A 24,653-nucleotide genomic window follows, 5' to 3' on the forward strand; every position below is an offset into this window, starting at 1 on the left:
TTTTAGTATTATACATTTTAATTTTTCATCACAAAAGAAAAGAATTTTAAACTAATAGAAATAACACATACTACTTCTAAGACATTTGACTTAGAAGTAAGTTTAAGTGGGAAAGAAACCCACATTATCTGATTTTTAGCATTTAAAATCCTTGAAAAAGCATATGCTTTATTACAGAATTAGGATTCTAAAAAATACTGACAGTAATAACACTCTATCAAATTGTATACAAATGGCAGCTATATAATTTGTATGTTTAACAAGTTAAATACATTTCTTAATTTAATATCCTGATGAACTACCTCCAATATCAATATTAAGGAATTCTTTAATTTTATCATATAGTACCAACACCAAAGCACCCCCTGTACCACGAAGGATATTGGAGAAGGCACCACGAAAAAATGCATTGATTCCCTCATGTTGGTATATCTTCACAAAGCAGTCTAAAGTTCCTTTATATTGCCGTTCAGCCTCACCACTCTATACAAAGGAAGACAAATAGTTTGCCATTATTTTAATATCTTTCACTTTAAGATAGATTTTTTTCAGCACTAAGGACAGATAAAATTAACACTGTGTTGAATAAGTATGTGGCATTAATGGCATATATTGAATATTGTACCTCGTGGTTGAAGAATACTCATACTTCTCTGGCCCACTTGAAAACTGATCATATATTAGGTTTAACAAATTTCAAAAGATGGTCATCACATACTATGATTTACCCTCTCACTACATTGCAATTAATTGAGAAACTGACAGCAAAAAAGATAACTAGAAAACTATCAACTGTTTGGATATTAAGAAAAACACGTCTTAGAAGATATTTAAAACCTAATAATAGCCATGAAACTCTAAATTCGTAAGATGCAACTTGAATGGTAACTTTGAAATATGAATGGTAATGACTTTGAAATATTAGAAAGGAAAAGCTGAAAATTAATGAGCAACCTAAACATTTTTAGAAAAGGAATAAACCTAAAAAAGTAGAAATAAGAAAGTAGCCAGAAGAAATTATGGAATTAAGGAAGTAGAAAATAAATACAACAGAAAGCATACAAAGTCAAAGTTAGTTATTTGAAATACTTTACTGACAAATTTCTAGGAACACTGTTTGAGGAAAAACAAGAAAAGTCCCCAAAATTATTAGAAACATCAAAGGTATTAATCATCACTGCAGACGATTCAGAGATTAAGAAAAAGCAAGGGGATATTACAAACAACTTCATGATACCTATTTTGAAAACTTAGAAGAAATGGAAAAATTCCTAAAAAAGTATAATTTACCAACAGAATAAAAAATAAAACATTAGAATATATGAAATTCACTAAAGTAATCTAATCAGTTGTTGAAAAATCTTTTATAGAAAACCATGTGTCCAGATGGCTTTATATGTGAGTCCTACTAAATATTCAATGAACATTTAATTCCAATTTTACAGAAGTTTTTCTGAAGAAGAGAAAAAGCAGAAGATTCCCCCATATATTTTACAAGGCTTACATAACCTTGATACCTAAATTAGACTAAGACAATTCAGGAAGGAAAAATTACAAACCAAAAGTCACTGAAACAATGCAAAACCCCCGAACGAAAACTAGCAAATCAAACTCAGCTAAAAACATAAAATACAATACATAATGACTAAGCTGGGTTCATACTAGACATATATGGTTGGTTCAGCTCTGGGAGACAGCTTAATGTAATATGTTAACCTATGAAAAAAGAAAAATGAAATCATCTCAACAGAGAAAAAACATGACCACCATTCATGATTAAAAACTGTTGTAACCCAAAACAGAAAGGAACAGCCATAATATGATAAAGGATAACTATAAAAACCCCACAGCTAACATTAATTTATGTAACTTTGAAGTCATTCCTATAAGATTAGCAAAAAAGACAGGTTGCCAGTTTTTACTTCTTTAATATAACACTGAATCAGAGGTTCAGCCAGTGCTGAGGCAAGAAAAGGAAATAAAAGGTATAAGAACTGATAGGAAAGGGAAAGAAACCTAGTATTATTCACAGATTATATACCTTTCTGTGTAAAAAAAAAAAACAACAAAACCCACACAACTTCAGAGCGTAAATATAGATTAGCGTTTGTAATAGGGTTTAACAAGGCTGTTGGATATAAAATGAAAATACAAAAATTAAAGTACTATTATGGGTTTGCACTGTGTTCCCCCAGAATTCATATATTGAAGTCCCAATCCCCAGTACCTCAGAATGTTACTATATTTGGGGACAGGGTGTGTATGTACGTATATATGTATTTATAATGTATTATTTGTTTCAGGGGTACAGGTCTGTGATTCATCAGTCTTACATAATACCCAGTACTCATTACAACACATACCCTCCCCAACGTCCATCACCCAGTTACCCTATCCCTGCACCCCCCTCCCCTCCAGCAACCCTCAGTTTGTTTCCTGTGATTAAGTGTCTCTTATGGTTTGTCTCCCTCTCTGGTTTCATCTAGTTTCATTTTTTCCTCTCTTCCATTATGATCCTCTGCCTTGTTTCTTAAATTCTCATAAATATCAATGAGATCTCTGACTGACTTCTTTCGCTTAGCATAATACCCTCTAGTTCCATCCACATCGTTACAAATGGCAAGATTTCATTTTTTTGATGGCTGCATTACATTCCATTATATATATATATACACCACATCTTCTTTATCCATTCATCAGACAGGGTCTTTATAAAGGTAATTAAGATTAAATGAGCTTGTTAGGGTAGGCCCTAATCCAATTTGGCTATCTTTATAGAAGAGAAACAGAAAAAGGACCATGGGAGAAGGACAAGGAAAAAGACAGCTATCTACAAGCCAAGGAGAGAAGCCATCAGAAGAAATCAACCCTACTGGACGGACACCCTGACTCAGATTTCTAGCCTCCAGAACTGTGAGAAAAAAATTTCTGTTGCTTTGTTATGGCAGTCCTAGCAATACACACATATATCTAAAACCCCATACACTCCCAATTTTTTTTCTGAATTATTTTGATCGTAAGTTGCAGATTATCATATTCCTTATCTTTAAACACTTCCGTGTGCATTTTTTTTTTAAGATTTTATTTATTTATTCGACAGAGATAGAGACAGCCAGGGAGAGAGGGAACACAAGCAGGGGGAATGGGAGAGGAAGAAGCAGGCTCGTAGCAGAAGAGCCTGATGTGGGACTCGATCCCATAACACCGGGATCACGCCCTGAGCTGAAGGGAGACGCTCAACCGCTGTGCCACCCAGGCGCCCCCCGTGTGCATTTTCTAAAAATAAGAAAATTTTCTCACAAACCCAAAGTAGTTAGCAAAATCAGAAAATGTACGTCAATACAGTACCATTTACCTAAATCCACAGTCTGTATGCAAATTAATTTTCCATTTAAAAATGTTTTTCAATGTATTAGACTAGAGCTAGATATACATCAAGAGGAAACACACATGTAAAAGGAGTAACTTTAAAAATAGTCTACGAGTGAAATAATAATAGGTATGCTTTACCTTTTCAGGTGGCCTACAGGGCTCTCCCAGGACCAATTTGTAGACATAAAATGAGGTTGAGGATAATGATAGTAACTACACCTCACAGCATTGTTTTGAGAATTAAATGAGTTAAAGTGCAAAATGCTTAGGACAATATCTGGAACACAATAAGCATTATATCACTATTCTAGCTTTCTGGCCTCATTATTTTGAATTGCCCTCATGAAACCTATCATCTAGGTATACTGAACTACCACTCAAGCCATACCTCTATGTATGTTTGTTCCCCTCTGCTTAGAACGTTCTCTCACTGTCCAGAGAAAAAATCTATTTACAGAGATTTAGCTCTCCAAGGGGCCACATATGATCACTTTAAGCATTTAGGTATCCTTCTTCTATTGCATTTCTGGAACGTATGCACATTTCCATTTAAACCATTAACTGTATGCATTCAATGCTATGCTATGAATTTGGAAGCAGATTCTACCTTATTTTATTTGTGCTGCCATAACTTAGCATAGATTAAGCACTCAAATATTTGCTGAATAAATGAATATAACAAGTAACATCAATGAAGACTGAATGTACCAAAATTTTGATTTGGAGATTTATGTTTATTTATTTTTTGAAAGATTTTATTTATTTATTTGCCAGAGAGAGAGAGAGAGAGAGAGAGAGCAGGGAGGAGGGGCAGAGGGAGAGGGGAGAGACTTAAGCCCAACACAGAGCTCAAGCTCACAACCCTGAGATCATGACCTGAGCAGAAACAAAGAGTCAGACACTTAACCAACTGTGCCACCCAGGTGCCGTGGAGATTTATATCATTTTAAACAAGTTTTCATCCTTGGAGTTAAAAATTACTTACTTTTATTAAAATATACTACAATAAATAATGACATATGTCAGTGGCTTGTGACACGGTTTATTCTACTTAGCCTAATATTCATTTAGGATAGACATACTCACCCAATCCCTGCCACCCCCCTTCAGTTTTCAAACAATATGTTACAGGAGTGGAAGGCATTTCTATTCTGATAACAGAAGAGGAAGAAACTTTTGCTGGATGATGGCTGTTTTGGGATGGGAAAGGATATAGGACAAAGCACATCATGTATTTATTATTGTAAGTAAAACAGATGACTTGCCTTTCAGCCAAAATTTCTCTAAAATTTGAATAAATTATACTTAAATATCAAAGATATTGGAAAATTCAATTAAACTCACAAATAATAATATAAGATACCTGCATCATCATGCGTCTTCTAACTGTGTCAAAGGGATAAGAAAGAATTCCAGAGCATGTGGTCACAACTTGAGCAATGAAAAAGGAGACAAGAAATGGGGTTTCCTTTGGTTTGGGTAATAAGCCCTAGAAAAGAAAAACATGTGAAGAAACTACCTAAATTTCCAAAATATCTTAAATTTTTAAGTCAAAGGATAACTCCTATAACAAAAAGCGTTCAATTATACTTAAAATGCAATAAAACACAGTTGGTTTTAATGTGGAAAGATGTAAAATAATATCAGATCAATAAGAAAGAAATATGCCACACATAGCTTTACTTTAAAAGCATATCTGAAAAAAGAAAGCATACTTGCTATTACCAGAGATTTGTTATTAATGGCAAACACTAGGGGAGATAGCTGCCAGTGACCAAAAAAGTTCTTAGCTCTTCTTCACAGAGTTAAAAAAATTAATGCCTGATCTTATCATCAACAGGTATTTGATAAGCATCTTTAAAGCTCTAAGCTAGTGAAGAAACACTCTTAAATTTCATAACTACTACAGGACATAATAGAGGAAAACAGAGGGAGAGCATACATAAAATTTTCCATGACTAAATAAACATACATTAGAAGTTCTTAATTTGCATTAACTTAATCTGTCTAAAAAAACACACAAGAAACTAAAAGAAACGTCCAGACCACAATAAAAATGACCTTCAATTACATTTATACTAATGAGGGAAGGCAGAGACAATATATAAAACATATAAAATTTCCCTCAAGTTTTAATCTTATTTAGTAAATAACACTGATATTAATTTCACTGCTTCCTTTTGGAAGTGACTGAGAGCATGAGATTTTTGTTTGCCACTTAACACAAATTACTTAACTATTCCTAGGTTGCTTATATTTAAAATGGGGATATTAAAAGTTATCATAGGATACTGCAAGGAAATATTTAACAAAGTTCCTAGAACTAAGTAACAACTCAAAATATGGCAGCCATTATAACAATCTTCCTCTTTCTTACTTTATGGAAATGCTGCTAAAATCTGAAATTAAAAGGCAAATTGCAGAACCACCTGGAGAATACAATATAGAATCTAACAGTACCCAAAAGATAACTGAGCTGTAGTATCATTTATTACATTTTACTAATTAGTTATGCCTTGCCTACTTTCTAAAATGATGAGATAGTAAGCTGATTATCTGCATGTAAGAAAGTGATAATAAAGTGAATGTAATACCAGAAAAACTGTTAGAAGATGCCTTTCTATATGCTAAAGATTTGATTTGATGATGATGTAAGCCTAATTAGCATGTTTTCTATTTGCAACATGATGTATAGTGAGTCTTTCAGTTGCAAACAGCACAAAAACTTAATGTTTGGGTTTATGCTTTATATATAAAGTCAGATCCATAATACAGTTATAATTCAATAAGGTTATGGCAAAGTCATGATTAAACAGGATTCTATAATGTCTCTTATTTCATCATTCATTTTGAGTTCTATAATTAAAGGCAAAAGTTCATATCTGCTGAACAAACTACTAATTAAAACAATAAAAAGAAACAAACCATGTATTTAATATATACCAGTTAAAGCCCAAAATTACCTTAACTGTGTCATATGCTCCAAAATAGGAGGCTCGGTACACAATGATACCCTGAACTGAAACACCAAACCCTTGGTACAAACCAACAATTCCGTCTGATTTTGCTATTTTTATAATACAGTCACCTAAACCCTTGAATTGTCGCTCTTCAGGACCTAAAATAAAGCCATTTAAAATGTATTAGCAACATTATATATCAGATAAACACTTTAATCAAAGTAAATTAATCTTACAGATTTAAATTTAGAAATTTTTCTAATAAAAAAAGACACAAATCAAAATCCTCCCATTTCTTTAAGGAGAATTAAAGTTTCATGATAGATTTTAACTGAAAATATCAATCTCTTATAAAAACAATCTAATTCAAGCAATTTGACTGGCTTAAAACATTTCAATAAAATTACCAGTAGCTACTAATTGGGGTTCAGAAAATATTTGGGAATGAAAAATTCTATGACTTGCTTCAGTTGAAAGGCAGAAAGACAGATACAGTAAAAGGACCAAGTTAAAAACTAGCAACTTTAAGAATCATTAACACTTTAGATGAGTTATCATATTTTTCTAGTGTTTGCCGGTTTCGATTTTATTTTCCCTTCACCTAGAACTCCTTGACAATATTTTTAAAATATTGTATATAGAATATAATCTTCAAAATGAACTAAATTCTTCCAATTCTGAGAGAAAAGAAAACTACAGAACGGAACTAAAAACAAGATACAGGAGTTTTTGTCACTTTCTTAACAATAACGAGAAAATTTGAACTGCCAGTTAAACATGTTAGATGGAACTCATTATTTTCGTCTTTGCTCAAACCGCTATCCCTTCTGACGCATTTTCTCTAATCACTTATCTAAAATTGATGTCACTCCCTGCTCCTAAATATTTTTTCATGTCATTTATTGCTAAATGGCAGTATATTTTGGTCATTCATTTTTTTTTATTACTGTGTCTTCCCCTAGACCATAAGGTACATGAGCCATGAGCTCCACGTTTTATATGGGGTGTCTATGTGTATGTCTCTCATCTTATATCTGAGGCAGAGCCTGGGTCCCAGCAGGCGATCAATAAGTATTTGTTGAATAAATCTCTGCTTTCTTAAGAAATTCTACTAAAATGATAATAAAAGAACAAAACAGGTTTAAAGCCATATAGGTAAGAACAGTACATGGCAGAGAATGAAATCCAAAATTTTTAGCAAGATGGAAAGGAGATGGAGGAGTGGTAACTCAGAGCAGAAAAAGCTGAAACCTACATTCTTGCAGAGAGAAAAGCAAGCCGTTTTACCCCATTAACCTCAGAAAGACTTACTTACACATTAGAGGAACTAAGTATGGTTCTTATGGTGAAAGCAAAGTAGCATCTGGATGCTCAAAGCCTCATCCTTGAGCGGCCAAGTGACTTACTCCTCGGCCATACTCAGAACTGAACACCAGGCTCCAGACTGAAAGGGGCCAACTGAGTTACTTCCACAATTGATGAAAAAAGCCTCACACAAAGATACATCATTGTGAAATGTCAAGATCATCAGGGGCATAAAGTAATTAAAAGAAAAAAAAAGTCACATACAAAAGGATTAGCAGTTAGGAGATCAGTTTCTTAAGAGCAATATTAGAAACAAGAATCCAGAGAAGTGCTTTCAAAATTGTGAAACAAAGTAACTCTAAAGTAGAAATTTACAACTGGCCAAATATTAGGTAAAAGGGTAAAACAGAGACATTTTTAGACAGATCTCAATATGTCTCCTATCCACTCTTCTCAAAAAGCTCAGAAAGCTATTAAAGAACATAATCTACCAAAACAAGAGTAGAACAAAAACACAGGAAGATGTGATAAATTAAGTAAAGAGAGAGGCAAAGGGAATCTCTAGGATGAGAGCGGTGTATGTAACCTAGAGAGGAGCCATAGTTGAAACAGCAATAAATTCATAGAGGGATATAAGAGGTAGCTCTCTAGGAAAAAACTGCAAGTAAGTTACAAGAAGTCTTTGTATTTGCTCTTTTGTTACTGCAGTGTTGGCCTTCCTCTTCCTTCTTTTGAGGGGAAAGAAAAAAGTAGTAATCTTTATGCCCAATGCCTCTACCATTTGGTTGAGGGGAAGGTTTTTAGAATATTCCATGCTGTCATTATAGCATAACTCTACAATAAATAATACTTCATTCAAAACACAAGGAAGGGAGAGATAGTATTTTTGAAAATCCTGTACCTTTTCCAATATCAGCACCTAATCGGGTTCGGGCAAAGTCTAGCGGATAAACTACACATAAGGATGTTGCTCCAGCAGCTCCACCAGAAGCCAGGTTTGCCAAAAACCACCTCCAGAACTGAAACATATTAATTACAAAGTGGTTATTAAACTATAGAATCTGTTTAAAATTCTTATCTTTATAAAGGTTAAAAAGCCAGGTTTACAAACTGCTTTTATAAAGTAAGCATCTATAAAAATGTGTATCATACTATCCAAAATATTTCCCTTATGTCCATGAAGCCTTTGTTTCTTTCCAGGCAGTCTGGGAGATACAGTTTAAATGCTATATACAGAAATTCCAAGATATTTTAATTGCCTCCAGCAAAAGTAGCCCAAATTAGCAAATGAGGCCACATATGATAATCATCTCTTTAGACTATACAATTTTTTTGTTAATACTTGTGTTAGTTATGGTTAAAATGTCAGGCATCTATGGCGGCTCTAGTTGTACCCTTTTTTTGGTATAAGGCGCAATAATACTTTATAATGCCATAATTTCACTTTGCAATTTTAGTAGATATTTAGACAGCTCAAAATTTAACAGCTCAAAAATATATTATTTTCAACTGCTGCCATGAAAATTGGCAGAAATAAATTATAATATAGTTGAGCAGCATGTAAGTTAGGCCTTACTGATCTACTGGTTCACATGGACTATTGAGGTTCTTTCTGATAAATATTTAAAATGTGCCCTGCTTAGGTCCAATAAACTGCTTTTCAACATCTAGAGCTTACTGGAGAAGAAAGGAATATATGAATTGGAGTGGTTATAGAAAATCTAGGGTATAAGGCCACTGTAACCATTTAAAATACATTAAAATGAATAATATTCTTGTCAAGTTTAGTTTCTTGCTTTATTCTCTGGCTTTTATTTCTAACAACAGTTTTAAGTCTCAGATAGCTTTGGAACTCTCAATTTTCTCTTGGCCTAGAAGGACTTTCCTATCTTTTTTAAACAAAAAGTTACTGATTTATACTCTAATTCAAATTCCACTTCTTCTATGAAACCTCTGATCTCTAAAGTATTATTGCGCCCTATACCAAAACTGTATATAATGATCTCCGTCCATAAATACTTCAGCTCTCAGAGAATTAAAGGTGAATCCTGTGACCAATATGTAAAATATGTCAACATGTTCCAGATTCTCATTTAAATAAAGTATTTATAATCACTTTCTACTTTCAATTTGTAAGTATTTGTATATATGTCTTATCTTACCTCGTACAGTCTATAAATTTCTTTTTTTTTTAAATATCTTACTTATTTATTTGACAGAGATGGAGACAGCCAGCGAGCTAGGGAACACAAGCAGGGGGAGTGGGAGAGGAAGAAGCAGGCTCATAGCGGAGGAGCCTGATGTGGGGCTCGATCCCATAACGCCGGGATCACACCCTGAGCCGAAGGCAGACGCTTAACCGCTATGCCACCCAGGCGCCCCCAGTCTATAAATTTCTTAAAGTCAGAATTATTATTATTTATTTAAGAGTTTTACTGAGATATCTTTATACATCATACAATTTACTGATGTAAATTCATCATACAATTCAATGGATTGTTAGTATATTCAGACTGTGCAACCATCACCAGTTTCAGAACATTTTCATCACCCCCACTAAAGAGCTCTATACCCACTGGAGTGGACAGCAGTCACTCCACATCCTCCCCATCCCCCTGAGTCTTAGGTAACCATTAAGCCACTTTCTGTCCCTATAGATCTGCCTATTATGGACATTTCCTAAACATGGAATAACACAGTATGTAATCTTTTGTGACTAGCTTTTTTCATTTAACAGAATATTTTCAAGGTTCATCCACGTGGTAGCAGGTATCAGCATTTCATTCTTTTTTATTGCCAAATAATATTCCATTACATGGATTTACCACCTGTTACTTACCCATTCATCAGTTCATGGACATTTTGGTTTTTGCACTTTTTTAAGGCCAAGATTCTTAATTCATCTGTTTATTTCACAAAACAAGTCATGGGCCTTGCCCAGAATAATAGTAATGCATTCGATAAATATCTGTTTAATGAGGTACTAGTAATTCCACACACTGTCCTCAGAATCTCATGGCTCCTTTTCAGTGAAACTCCTAGGTTTTGTATGGGTAGCCATGCTTCATAATCACCCAGGGATAATTAGACCAGGAGAGTGCATCTGACCCCAAGGTAGCTAATCCATAAACTAGTAGATAATCTGTAACCTGGTAGAAAAAGATAAACTGGACCAGAGTCTCTTTCTTGGGAATTTGACTCTAAAATTCTATGTCAATTAACAGTAAGGACAGAAATAGAGAAGATATTAAATAACTTTTTTAGGTCTCAGTCCTCTTTGAGACTGTTGCAAGCAACAGATCCTCTTCCAATAAAAATCATGTATGTAAAAACACAGTTTTAGTGGTTTAATGTATTCCTCAAACACGCATGGATCCCAGGAAGGCAGATGAATGACTTTCTCGATGGATGATCATATAATTTATTACTCAAACCATGACACTTCTGACAGTGGAAGTGGGGCTTTGGAAAAAATGACACAGGCAGGCAGAACATGTATAAGTAGGATGGTCAACCTTCTGATGGAAGAAAGGAAGGGAGAAGGAGGAAAGAATGAAGGGAGCAAGGAGAGGGAGAAAAGAAGTATCTATGTTGAATCATAATCTTGCAAGTGTTCGAATAACAAAATCTATCTCTCCACAATTAAGCTTGAAAATAAAACAGACCAAGAGGAGGTGGTATATCAGTATAAACGAGGGTTTCAGTTATTATAAGTCAGTAATTTCAGATATTACTATATTGTAAAAGGAGAGGGCAAGGAGAGGAATCAGGGAGGGAGAGGAGGATGAAAAAAATTGAGGGTTTTGAAGGAAAATAATCTTGTTTATTTTCAGCTGCAGACAAATAGATATTGTGTTAACAGACTCAATGAAGCACCGAAGAACAAATGCCCTAGAACCAAAGTTGTTTCTAACAAAGTTTGTCTAGGCATGAAAGAGAGCTGGGAGAAGATCTTGTCTTCCTTGTCAAGGGTTGTACTGGAAACTACTAAAAGGTGGCAGAGAAATAACTGGTGCCCAGGCTCAGCTAAGGTTCACTCAGTCTAGTCACCTCAGCTGACAGAAAAATAGAGTACGGTTGAAGGATCTGAGTTTGAGAGGTAGAAAGACCTGAACAAATGATTTGGTCAAGTGCTCTCACCTCTGATCTTGTTTTTCTTACCTTTACATTTAGGGTAAAAATTACTACCTCAAAGGGTGAGCTGAAAATTCAATGAAACAATATATAGTAGGAATATGGCTTCCCATCACAGTTATTTTTATTATTTAAAGTAGCCTCCGCATTCAGCATGACCCAACACGGGGCTTGAACTCACGACCTTGAGATCAGGAGTCTGATGCTTAACTGACTGAGCCACTCAGGTGCCCCCCCAAATGGTTATTTTTAAAAAATTTCTTATTTTTAAACAATTGCAGATTCACATGCATCATAAGAAATGATACAAAAGAACCCTCCAACTAATTTCCCCTAATATCTAGCATAACTATAGAGGAAATTAACACTGATAAAAACTTGCCTTATTCAGATTTCACCAATTTTACATGCATTCATTTGTGTGTGTATTTAGATATATGCGGATTCATGTGCCCACCGCCACAGCCAACAGTTCCATGATAAAGATCCCTCGATGCTACCCTTTCACAGCCATAACCACCTCCTTCTCTTCTGGCAACCACTACTATGTTTCTATCTCAATGATTTTGACATTTTAAGAATGTTATACAAATGAAATCAGAAAGCAAATAACTTTTGAGATAGAGTTTCTTTCACCTAGCATCCAAAGTTGCTACACGTATCAAGTTTGTTTTTTAAAAAATTATAGAATACACATAACATAAAATTTACCATTTTCGTCATTAAAAAAAAAGATTTACTTACTTATTTGAGAGAAAGAGTATGCAGGGGGAGGGCAAACGGAGAGGGAGAGAGAGAATCTCAAGCAGACTCCCCGCTGAGTTCGGTTGCCCAAACCCTTTATATACTGAGATCTTTAGGACCAGCCCCTGACCGGTTCCTTCAAGATAATGTCTAAGCCCGTGGAATATCCTACCTGGTAAGAGTCTCTCTGTATGCCGGAGGCTTCGGGCCATACCAGATGGTTTATGCTAACATGAGAATTTATGGTAAACACCTCTTTTGTATGCTTGGAACACTGAGCTAACTTATATCAGTTTGATCTCTAGGTTAGGGGGCAGTGGCTGGAGTCTGAGTAGCTAAGGATAGTCACATTTCATGCCTACATAACTAACTCCCAAAAGAATCCTGGACACCAATGTTCGAGTGAGCAACTCTGGTAACACATCATATGTATTCTCACACATCATTGCTGGGAGAATTAAGTGCTATCCATGTGACTCTACTAGGAGAACATAACTAGAAGCATGCATCTAGTTTCTCCAGGACTCTGTCCCTATGTGCTTTTTCCCTTTGCTGATTTTAATCTATAGCTTTTTTGCTGTAAAAAACCATGAGTGTAGTAGTTTTTCTGAGTTGAGTCCTAGTGAATCACTCAACATGAAGGTGATCTTGGGGACCTCTGATGAAGGTTCTGAGTCAAGAAAAGTTGCAATTATTAGAGCTGTCAGCTAAAAAAGGCAGGAATATTTTTCCCAGTGCCTACCATAAAGCATAGTACTGTGATAAACACTTTACAAGTAATCTCATCTAAACGTCAAAAGCTTTTTTCAGATGAAAAAACTAAGGATCACTGAGGTGACTTTTAAAAAACTCACACAGCTAAATAACAGAGCACTAGGATCTGGTGCTAAAAAAATCCAGATCTTCTAAGTCTAAAGAATTTTCTTCATTACCTTTATATCTCCCACTACATAAGAGAGAGTGCAAATTACTCATTAAACATTTGTTAATGAAATATAAATTGTGAAAAATGGGAATAAAGGATATGAAAATAAATTTAAACAGGCAGCAACAAAGAAATGTTCCAAAGACAGCTGCTTTTATAAAGAACCTCCTGGGACACCTCAGTTTGTTGGTTGGCTGGTCGTAGGGGAAAGAGACAGAAAAGATAAAGGGGAAGAGAGACTTTGTAAGGGCAAAGGGAAGACTTTAAGAGTAACAGAGGTGGTATAATGTATATGGAGGCAACAAAACAAATAGAAAACAAAACAAATGACATATAGTTCATACAAACAGAAAATTTTGAAACCGAAATTCTGTAATCAAGGGAGTAATTACCTTGAAAAGAGAAAGTACTTTTTCAATAAAAAAAGAATCCTCCAACTTCAATTTACTGCTTTTCTGTTTTGTTTGATTTGATCTTCCTATGCACTTTCATCTCGGCTAAATAGAGCTTTAGTCATAAAAATGAAACCATGTACTTCTTTAGGAAATTAATTACCTCAGATATGTAGGAATATAGATCTGTTAATTGCTTTTTTTGAACTTTCCTAGTGTAGTAGAATAGTGATTATAACATGTATTTGTTTAAATTATCATTTCTTCTACCACTTGGCACCTCCTCCCCAAATAAAATATCATAGATGAAGGCAAATCCAACTATTTCTTAGAAAATAGTAGATATTGGGGCGCCTGGGTGGCACAGCGGTTAAGCGTCTGCCTTCGGCTCAGGGCGTGATCCCAGTGTTATGGGATCAAGCCCCACATCAGGCTCCTCTGCTATAAGCCTGCTTCTTCCTCTCCCACTCCCCCTGCTTGTGTTCCCTCTCTCACTGGCTGTCTCTACCTTTGTTGAATAAATAAATAAAATCTTTAAAAAAAAAAGAAAATAGTAGATATTAAAATGTACTTACCTGTTTTTCTTTATTAACTCCAGACATGAAAAGTTGTTTGTATTTGTCCTTAAAAGCAAAATTTAGAGCTTGTGTTGGAAAATATCGGATAACATTTGCCAAATTGCCACGCCAATAACTGAAAAAACCTATAGAAGAAAACATTAAATATAAACTTGTATTATTAAAAAATTCCTATAGTTTTAACAAACTTAGTTATTTGAGTTATCTAAAACTTACACCCTTTCTCATGAGAAAAAATTAAGTTTACATGTAAATCCACTGAAGAAAAAAGGCAGTGTTAACTTCATGTACCCCATTCCAATTTTGTTAATTTCCAGTAAAAAGCCTCAAATACCTTAAAATCTATGGAAAGTACTGTCATTTGAATATAAGGCTTTTTACAGGTAGAAAAACAGAGCTCCCTGATATTAGTCAGAGAAGCTAGTAACCCTTAGCCTCTTTTACAAATCAGGATGTGCAATTCCTATGGTTAGAACAAAACTGGTTTGTATATATACATATGCGAATGAGAAAGCGTTTAGTTTAAAGTGGGGGCTCCTGGGTGGCTCAGTCGGTTCAGTGTCTGACTCTTGATTTTGGCTCAAGTCATGATCTCAGGGTTGTGAGATCGAGCTGTGTGGGGGGCTCTGTGCTTAAGAGCCTGCTTAAGATTCTCTCTCTCCCTCTGCCCCTTCCCTCAGCTCCCTCTCTTTAAACAAAAAACAAACAAACAAACAAACAAAAGTCTAAAGTATATTTACCTTCTGGGACCTAGCCAGAAAGGGATCAATTTACAATTCAAGGCATTCTCCAGAGGCCTGATGGAGACACTGGAGAAAACTTTCCAGGTCAATAATCTGCCCATTTCAAATCTCCATGGATTGACCAATCCTTAAAATTCAGTCATTGTGTTACCCCTATAATTCAGTTACCTTTATAATCGAGCTGCCCTAGAATACAATAGGCTCTCTCTTCAGCAGCCACAGTTGTTTCTACTAGATTGCAAATTGTCCAATGGTTTGATCTGGTTACTCTGAATAGGATACGTCTAGTCCCAGCTTGGAAAATACCCAGAATCAGTCTTCTAAAGATAAAGATTCAAATGAAAATAATCTCAGTTGACTGCGCTGATGCTCAGAAACTGAAAGTCTGCTTTGTGAAAAAAAAAACACAGAATCTCGGTGAATCCCAAACTGAAAGTTATATTTATTTGTTAAATAAAGTCTGAAATAAATATATTTCATTTAATCACCACATTATACTTATGATGGAGGTTCTCCTACAGTACCTACATTATACATGCACAATCTGAAACTTTAAAAGTTTAAAAATTGCCTACAGACATGGTTAATAAATTGCCAACCAGGATTTAGTCAGGTCTTGTTTTGTTGGGCTCCAAAACTCTATTCCAGGTTTGGGTTTCTGGAGAAATAAATCTTAAAAGTCCTAAAATTATTAAAGTGTGGTAAATAAAGCTCTTTTTAAAAAAGGAAACTGATTATTATAAAAGAAACTTTTGAGGTAATATTAACAAAAACAACAATACTAAATTCTAGGAACTTCTTATTCATTTAATCCTCATAATCACCCATGAGGAAGGTATTATTAGTCTCTCCATTTTAAAGATGAGGGAATAAGTTAAAAAAGAACTTCTAAGGCAGAGCAAAGTTAAGTAACTTGCCCAAGTTCACTTAGAAAATTGTAGTTGCGGAATTCAAACCCAAGCAATCTGGTTCAATAATTTAGTTCCTTATCTACAGTACTTTTCCATATATAGTTTAATCAAGTGAATATTTTCTATACTAAGAAAGGTCAATTGTTTTTCTTCAATGGAAGCAAAATTAAAATCTTAAAAACATAAGAAACGTAAGCAAATTATACAGGGATATTTCTTGCTAGTTATGGCCACATTGAATTATTATGGGAGATTGGTAAATCTAATTTTTGGAGGTATTTTTAGTGATTTTTAAGTTCTTCATTGTTAATGAAAACATTTAAGAAAGCATTTGTATTTTCTTAGAGGTTAGACCTCCAGAAGAGAAATACAGAGAATGAAATATGATTGCGTCAATGATATTGAAGAATATGATTTGATTTTCTAGACTATGTTTTATAGTAACACAATGACGGGTTATTGGCAGAGGACAAAGTCAATTTTAAAAGGGTGAAAAAGAACATACTGGCTGGAAAATTGCCAATATGATCAAATGGGATTTAAGTTGCAAAAAATAATTTGTTTTAAAGAAATAAAAGGAGTCTAGAAAAAGTGCCATATATCAAAAGATATTAGAGGGGCACCTAGGTGGGTCAGTCGTTAAGTGTTGGCCTTTGGCTCAGGTCATGATCCCATCGTCCTAGAATCGAGCTGGCACTGGGCTCCCTGCTCAGCAGGAAGCCTGCTTCTCCCTCTCCCCTCCCCCTGCTTGTGTTCCCTCTCTTACTGCCAAATACATAAAATCTTAAAAAAAAAAAATATTAGAATTTCCATTTTATACATGGCTCTTAAATATTAACAGTAGTTTTGGAAATGGCTCACTCAGCTGAATGGTACTGAGATATTATGGACTTTAGATTATGAGTTATTAGTAATAATTCTGTAATTATGATTATAGTCCGAATTAATATTTATTTCGCAAAAGAGTGTCATAGAGGGGTGTGGGGATAGCTCCATCGGTTAAGCATCTGACTCTTGATTTCAGCTCAGGTCATATTCTTAGGGTTGTGAGATGCTCCATGCTCTGCAGGGAGTCTGCTTGAGATTTTCTCTTTCCCTCTGCCCACCCCCCCCCCCCCCCCCCCCCCGCCACAAGGATGCTTGCTTTCTCTCTCTCTCTAATAAATAAATAAATCTTTTAAAAAAAAAAGAGTGTCACATATAAGAGCAGTATAAAGGTTTGTAATTTTGGCTAATGAATTAAGTATAAGGGAAGATTTTGATGACAAAGACATCTGGAAATTAACATGAGACCGTGACAGAGTGCTGGATTTATGAGTCAAAGGGTTTGTGAGAGTTGGCTGAAGAATGTATTCTTTTTAACGAAAATACATTTGAATGAAAAAAACCTAAAAAATTCACCAAAACAAATGTCAATGTCTCAATGAAAATCTAGAAATAAATAAATCCCTAGAAGTATAACAGGAAAACTGACAGCTTTTAAGGGTTATGTCTGAAAAAATATAATCTCACATACATAAAATACTTTTGCATATATTTCACAGAATTCAGGGATTTCCTGAAGCTATAGAGTCAGGTTAAGAACTCCTCTTTTGAGGGGCCTGGGTGGCTCAGTTAGTTAAGCCTCTGCCTTCTGCTCAGTTTGTGATCCTGGGGTCTTGGGATAAAGCCCAGTGATGGGCTTCCTGCTCAGTGGGTAGCCTGCTTCTTCCTCTCTCTGCCCTTCCCGCCGCCACCACCCACCCCACTACCGCTTGTGCTCTCTCTCTCTCTCTCAAATAAATAAAATCTTTTAAAAAACCCATTTTAATCTTTTTCCATAGATCACCCTTAATAAATTTATTCTTATTCCTTTCTTTGCATCTTACTGCTATACCATGCTTTTAGGGGCTTCGAGGTCCCTGCTAAGAGTGCAAAGAGAAAGGAACCTCCAAGTGAAATTCTGAATGTATTTTCTACAGGAATATTATTTTGGGGGGCCAGGTTTCAGGGTTTTATTCAACTATACTTTAGGTACACTATGTATCTATGTAGGTTGCCTCAGACAGACTACAAAAACCTATTCTATGTGGCTATCCCAAATATATTCATTTACAAATGCATATCAGGAATATATGTCTGTAAATTTAGGAAAGCATACATACAGATTAAAGAGTTAAAATTTATTGAGCACTAATTGCAACAGACACATGGTTGAATATTTTATAGGTATGACTTTGTTTAACCCTCACAACTACCATATTGGGTAGGTACTATTACTATACCCTGTATACAACTGAGGTGATTGAGGCTAACAGAGGTTAAATAAAATTGCTGAAGGTCAGAAGGTGAGGAAAAGGCTGGGACTTGATTCCAGAATCTGACTCCAGACCTAGAACTACTGAATCTCTACTGCCTCTCTATAAAAATCCACTCTGGGTAAAAACAATAGTATTTTTTGGTCAGTATAATCCATTCTGGAGGTGTCTGGGAGCCTATTTTTAAAAAGCAAGAAAAATACATTCTGGATAAAAACAGTAGTATTTTTGGTCAGAATAAAACAAGGGAAAAGAGTGATGCATATGTAGGAGTATTTTGACTCTCTCTAGTCCATATAGAATAAAAGGACAGTTTCCTAAGATATACTCACAAAATTGGTAGAGAAAAACATAGTGATTGTGGTGTCTTTCTCTGTTAATAACAAAATATCTAAGTTTTTTACTTAATTGCTACGAAAAAAATAATCTCTTCAAAATCTAAGGCTGAGAAAAACTATTATGAACTTAATTCTGAGAAAATAATTAAGAATGAAAATAGAACAAACAAATGAATATGGAGGGGAAGAGAGAACGAGGTAAACCATAAAACAGACTCTTAAATATAGAGGAGGAGGAGAGGTGGGTGGGGGCATAGGTTAAATGGGTGATGGGTATTAAGGAGGGCACTTGTAGTGATGAGCACTGGGTGTTGTATGTAATTCTACGCCTGAAACTAACATCACACCGTATGTTAACTAACTGGAATTTAAATAAAAAGTTGAAACTAAAAAAAAAAAAAAAAAAAAAAAAAATAATTAAAATAGATCAATGGGAAAATGAGAAAAAGTTACGGGGCCATTTACTGATGAACTTATTTGCCAAGAATGAGAATGCTAAGCATTTTTGGGTATAAATATTCTAGACTGGTGGGGTACAACATGTTTTGACGATATGCCTATCTGTGAAAAATATGTAAGCATGACGTTTATATATATATATATATAATATACTTTTTCCACTATACAACTCTCTTATGCATATTTGTAAAACATACCTAAAATAGAAATTAAAGGATGAAATAAAGATTTTTCATTTCAAAACCTCTTATTTGGTACCTAGTACGTAGCAGACTTACTGGGGATAGCATTAGGAACAAATTTCTTGGTCTTATAGAGCTTATATTTTGAGGGAGAGGGACCAGGGAGACAGACAATGAACAAATAAATATTTCAAGTGGCTATAAAAACAAAAATAGCGATGGAATGAGGAAGGGCTATTTAGATTGGGTGGTTGGGAAAAACTTCCGGCTAGAAATTAGAGTAAACTGAGCATTCATTCGAACAATTAAACAATATTTTTAGATATCTTGCTAATCATGATTGTTCTCATACCATCATCTGCTATTATCTCAAGGCACCATTAGGGTAATGTTCATTCTTAAGAACAGTATACATGAATCTATATTTCAAATAGTCTTCTTCATAATTTCAAATATTCAAATAGTCTTCTTGCCTCTATAAATCCAACTGAGCAAACATAAACTATGTTTATTCTATAATAATTGAGGAAGGGTGCCTGTCATCCCTTCTCCACTGTGTAATTCATACTTTTTTCAGAATACCTTAGTGTCCTGTGATATATAATTCACATTTGGCCCAAGCATAGGTGCCAGTGCCAACTCATATACCAAATATCATAAAGCTTATTTTCCCATTTTATTTAAAGTGAATGCCTAATATTTTCTTTCCATACCCCAAAACATTGTTTTTAAGATATAAAAAAACCTCATGGCCAGAAACTCCTAAAAGAGAAAAGAGTTCTGGTAGGTGCTTAAAAATGAGCTGCATGGATCAGATCTTTAAAAGGCTAGGTTTCCAATATATTAAATAAAACACTTATTTTAATTTAAAATAGTCTTACATATATGCATACTGTGCCCAGTGAAAAATTACTGCATAGACACCAAAATGTTAACTGTGGTGATTTTAGCAGTGATTTGTTTTACTTTCTGCTTCTTTGTATTTTCTAACTTTCTATAATAAACATGCATTTGTGTAATAAAAGTTTAAAGAGCATTAAATTAAATGCACACAAAGTTGGAAGGTCCTACAACCAACTAAAGAATAGAATAAGTCTTTAAGAATAGCATCAGCCAAGATAAATCTACAAGTTTTTATAAGCCAAGGAAAGCTTACAGAAAGTATGAAAGGTACCCAAAGAGATGTTTAAAGCCAAGTTCAGAGCTTTAAAATGAAGAGATTTATCTTTGGGGTAGAAAGAAAGCAGAGATAAGGTAAGAAGATAGTGAGAGAGCATCTACTTGTGCCTAATGAGTTCATGTCTCTCAGGTTCATTTCATGTTGCCTTAAGAAAAGTTATCAGTAAAATTAGAACAAACATGAAACACAAAAGAAACTTCAGAACATTTGAGATGGGAATGTGTCTTGATTTTCAAAAAAGCAACAGAAGGTAAATTCCAGAAAATAACAATTTCAGAACTTGATTGCCTAGTAAAGTTCCAGAATGATCTACCACAGTGATTCTCAAACTTACTGGGCTCAAGTCTTCTATACAGAATAAATATTTTACACTACTTCCTTCACTATCTAGAAATAGAATTCAAAGACTGTGACCTCTTCAACAATTTTTTATAAATCCATACTATTCCCTCTCTACTATACAGGAAGAGAAAATAAAGACATTTTGAATAAAATAGGTATTTTAATTAGTAAATTGGTGGGTCATAAACACACCATAGACAAAATAGTCAGATGTTTGCTTCTACTTAATAATGAATGTTATACTTAAGCTACCACTAACATTTCTTTTAAAAGGGCTTAATAAATACATTTGTGTATATGTATGTCCAATCATCATGAATTCAATAGTTAACTGGTGACCATATATCACAAGAAGAATTGGTGAGTTTTCCCAGTGGTGAACAACTCTCAGTACAATTTTTGGGGGGGGGCAGAGGAAGTGGGAGAGAGAGCATCTTAAGCAGGCTCCACGCCCACCCAGTGCAGAGCCCAGACACAGAGCCTGAGGTGGGGCTCCATCTCACCACCCTGAAATCATGACCTGAGCCAAAATCAAGAGTCTGACACTTAACAGACTGAGCCACCCAGGTACCCCTTAGTACAATTCTTAACAAAACAAAGTACAATATTCCCTCTACTTACATGGTAGCTACATTTCTGGAATCAGCGTGTATGGAAACTATGTCCCAGATAGTTTGTGTTTAAAACTAAATCAGAGTTAGGTTCTAGGCTTAGAAAATCATAAACAGGTTTTACTGCTAAAAGAATGTCCAGTGGGAGAACTGAGTCATTCAGGTTGCAAGGAAGTATTTGTCATGTAGGACTGGCCATGTACAGCAGCAGGATGTTTATCATCCCTGGCTCTTGCCTTTTACATCAGGATTATACCCTTCTATCTTTGTGCTAAACAAAAATTCCCTACAAGTTTGTAAAAAATGCCCCTAGATGGCAATATTATCCCTGTTGTGAATTCTAATCTCTTAGCACAGGATATGCCATGATGTGTGTATTCATAACAAAGCCCTGTATGTAAGAATAGAAAACATCTTAAAGTTCTGTTTATGATCATCTCATTGGAAGGTAAAGAAAACAGGGACTGGGATACTATTCAGAATGATCTCAATTTACAAGAGCCATATTGAATATGTTTAGGTTTAAATATCATTTAAAACACGTAAAATATAAAATAAATTACTGCTGATCAGCATAATCAGACCAGGATATTTAACTTTACCTAAGTATTTAAAGCAGATTAGCTAAGAGTCCCTTACTTCTCTGAAGAGGTCTTAGAATATCAGCCAAGAAGAGGTAGTTCCCACTTTTCCTTTTAAAAACTCTGGGGGAAATGGGAAGCTTACTCTGATAAACCAAATGCGAATGGAGAAATGTGACGCACTATGAAAGATCTGAGCTCAGCTCCCCAGGTGGGCATTCTAAATTTACAGCTTAGGTGATGCTTTAAGAGTTACACTCAGGGGAGCCTGGGTGGCTCAGTAGGTTAAGCATCTGCCTTCAGCTCAGGTCATAATCTGAGAGTCCTGGAATTGAGCCCCACATTGGGCTACTGGCTCAGTAGGAAGTCTGTTTCTCCCTCTGCCTGCTGGTCCCTCTGCTTGTGCTCTCTCTCTCGGATAAATCTTAAAAAAAAAAAAAAAAATGAGTTACACTCCACCCTAAATACTACACTCAACAGCTCAAGAGGACTTATAACTACATGTGTAGGGAGAGAATACTTTTTTCATTAAATAGTAACCATAGCCATAGGAGTGGAAGAAAGGACGGCACTGGAGTTGAAGCCACTTCAGGTCTTGTTCAGAATACACAATAAATAGGCCTATTTCCTTTTTTAAGTTCATATAGAGTTTTCAATTGAATACAACTACACGGGTGAATCATAGAAAATTATTGACAAATTTATCCTCTCATCCACTTAGCTAACTTAGGAGCAATTCTGCAACAGGAGGGTATTTAATGGTTAACAAAGCACTTTCATTATTTATTCCTTGAAATCATTTCAGTAATAGTGGGAAAAAACCCTCCATGATGAAAAAAACCTCAAAATTTTAATTAAGGCAGGGCTGAAGCAAAATACTATTGTCTTTTTTAAAAATTTTGATAGTTTGCTCATCTTGGATTTTTCACATTTTCAATTGTATCATTTGTCTTTACGAGTTTTGGGAGGCCCTCTACAAATCTGTATAGCAGTGAATGCCTCTTTAGTTTCAGCCCTGGTCTTCAGTAGTTCTCAAGAATAAACAGAACCTCTTTTCACTGAATAGAACTAGAGTACTGGGAGGCTCCGATGCTTTCATATTTGGAGTACTTCTCTTAAAAGTACTATTTCAACAAATATTTAAGCACCTTAAAGCACCTGTTAACATACAGCAAAGTACCTAACAGCATCTCTCTCAATCCTGGGAAGTCAACCACTTTCCTTCTGAGCCAGGCACAAGTGCACCAAGGTGTAAATCCTGATGCTGAGGAGAAACTTAAGAGAAAGAGACTGTGGTGGTCTCTCCTACCCGGGACTGGTCACATGACAGGGCTTCTCGGTTCTAGGAAGCCTAGCCTCTTAAGACTGGTTAAGAAACTGATTTCTCAACGGTGAAGAAACTCATCACCGACAGAGGCGGCTGTGGTGCAGTCCATCCCCTCTCGCTCCACCCCCTTCTCTAGAAAGCTGACTTAGAACAGGAAAGGCTGGCACGGTGGCCTCCGGTACGCACCTTGCTCTCGCGGAATCCGCACCAGGCAGTCCACCATGCCTTTGTACTGCGCCTCGGCACTGATCTGCTTCGATGACGCCTGCACCTGCAGCAGCAGCTTCACCCGCTCGATGGGGGCCACCGCGGTCTTGGACACAGCCGCTGCGACCCCGCCTGCCAGCAGGTCCTTCCCGAAGGATGAGGGGTCAAAGAGCCGCTTTTCCGACTTCTTCTCTTTCTTCTTCTTCGGAGGTTCACGCTGCATGGTAGGACGATGGAGGTAAAAACAGGCAGCAGCCGTGGGAAACGCGCCTGAGAAGGACGACGAAGGGAAGCGGAAAACCGCTTCAGCGTCGTCCTGGCGGGAAAGCAGCGCTCAGGATGCCGGGATATCAGCGTGCAGGGCCCGGGTTCCCCGGAGCTGCGCAGGCGCCTCCAACCGCCTCCCGCCTTCTGGCACCGGCCACGTGACTCCCGACACGTGGCTCCTCCATGCTGAGCGCTGCCTTGATAAATCTCGTTGTAATCTTTCCTTGCTGCCTGCTGGGTCTGCAGCTGTGGGTAACTGAATCGCAGAGGTGCAGGAAGGGAGTCGGAAGGGCTAGTCCAGTATAAGTAATTTAGTCCATTACTAAAACGAACGGAGTAGTAAGCCAACCATTGGGTTAGCCAAGTTTAGTTTTAGTTACGAAGCCTATCTTTTCATTTTCTCTTTACAAATCGCCTCAACTGGTGCTCCTTTAATTTGTCAGAGATTGTTTATCTAGTCACGTTTTCAGTCTGCCTTTGCGGAGAGCACCCCAGTAGCTTAATTTAACATGTTCCTCTTTTTAATGTATTTTATTTAAAATTGGTAGTTTTAGCTGGAGCAGTGGTTTTCAATCCAGACTGACCGAAGGAGACAGGGCTATACGGTTTTAACTAATGCTTGGGCTTAGAGATTCTAATGTGCAAGGCTGAGAATCAATGACCTGTTCTAGAACAGTACTTCATAACCTTTTTATGACCCCTTTTCACTCTTAAAAAATTAGGACCACAAGGAAGCTTGTTTTTGTGTTAAACATATTGATACTGTTTCAGAAACTGAAAATTTAAAAATATTAATTC

The 24,653-nt window shown here is 35.8% G+C and overlaps 1 protein-coding gene across 1 annotated transcript; it reads right to left on the reverse strand.

Annotated features, from left to right (window-relative positions):
* Positions 1 to 240: 240 nt before the first annotated feature.
* On the reverse strand, positions 241 to 23,876 carry SLC25A31 (solute carrier family 25 member 31). The gene is made up of 6 exons (XM_002922190.4): positions 23,568 to 23,876; positions 14,408 to 14,535; positions 8,539 to 8,656; positions 6,336 to 6,490; positions 4,736 to 4,861; positions 241 to 483 (listed from the first exon to the last, which is right to left on the reverse strand). The coding sequence occupies exons 1-6, from the start codon at positions 23,809 to 23,811 to the stop codon at positions 283 to 285; spliced, it is 972 nt and encodes a 323-aa protein (XP_002922236.1). The 5' UTR covers positions 23,812 to 23,876; the 3' UTR covers positions 241 to 282.
* Between the last annotated feature and the right edge of the window lie 777 nt (positions 23,877 to 24,653).

This window comes from Ailuropoda melanoleuca, chromosome 5, assembly GCF_002007445.2.
Source record: "Ailuropoda melanoleuca isolate Jingjing chromosome 5, ASM200744v2, whole genome shotgun sequence".
Classification (NCBI taxonomy): Eukaryota; Metazoa; Chordata; class Mammalia; order Carnivora; family Ursidae; genus Ailuropoda; species Ailuropoda melanoleuca.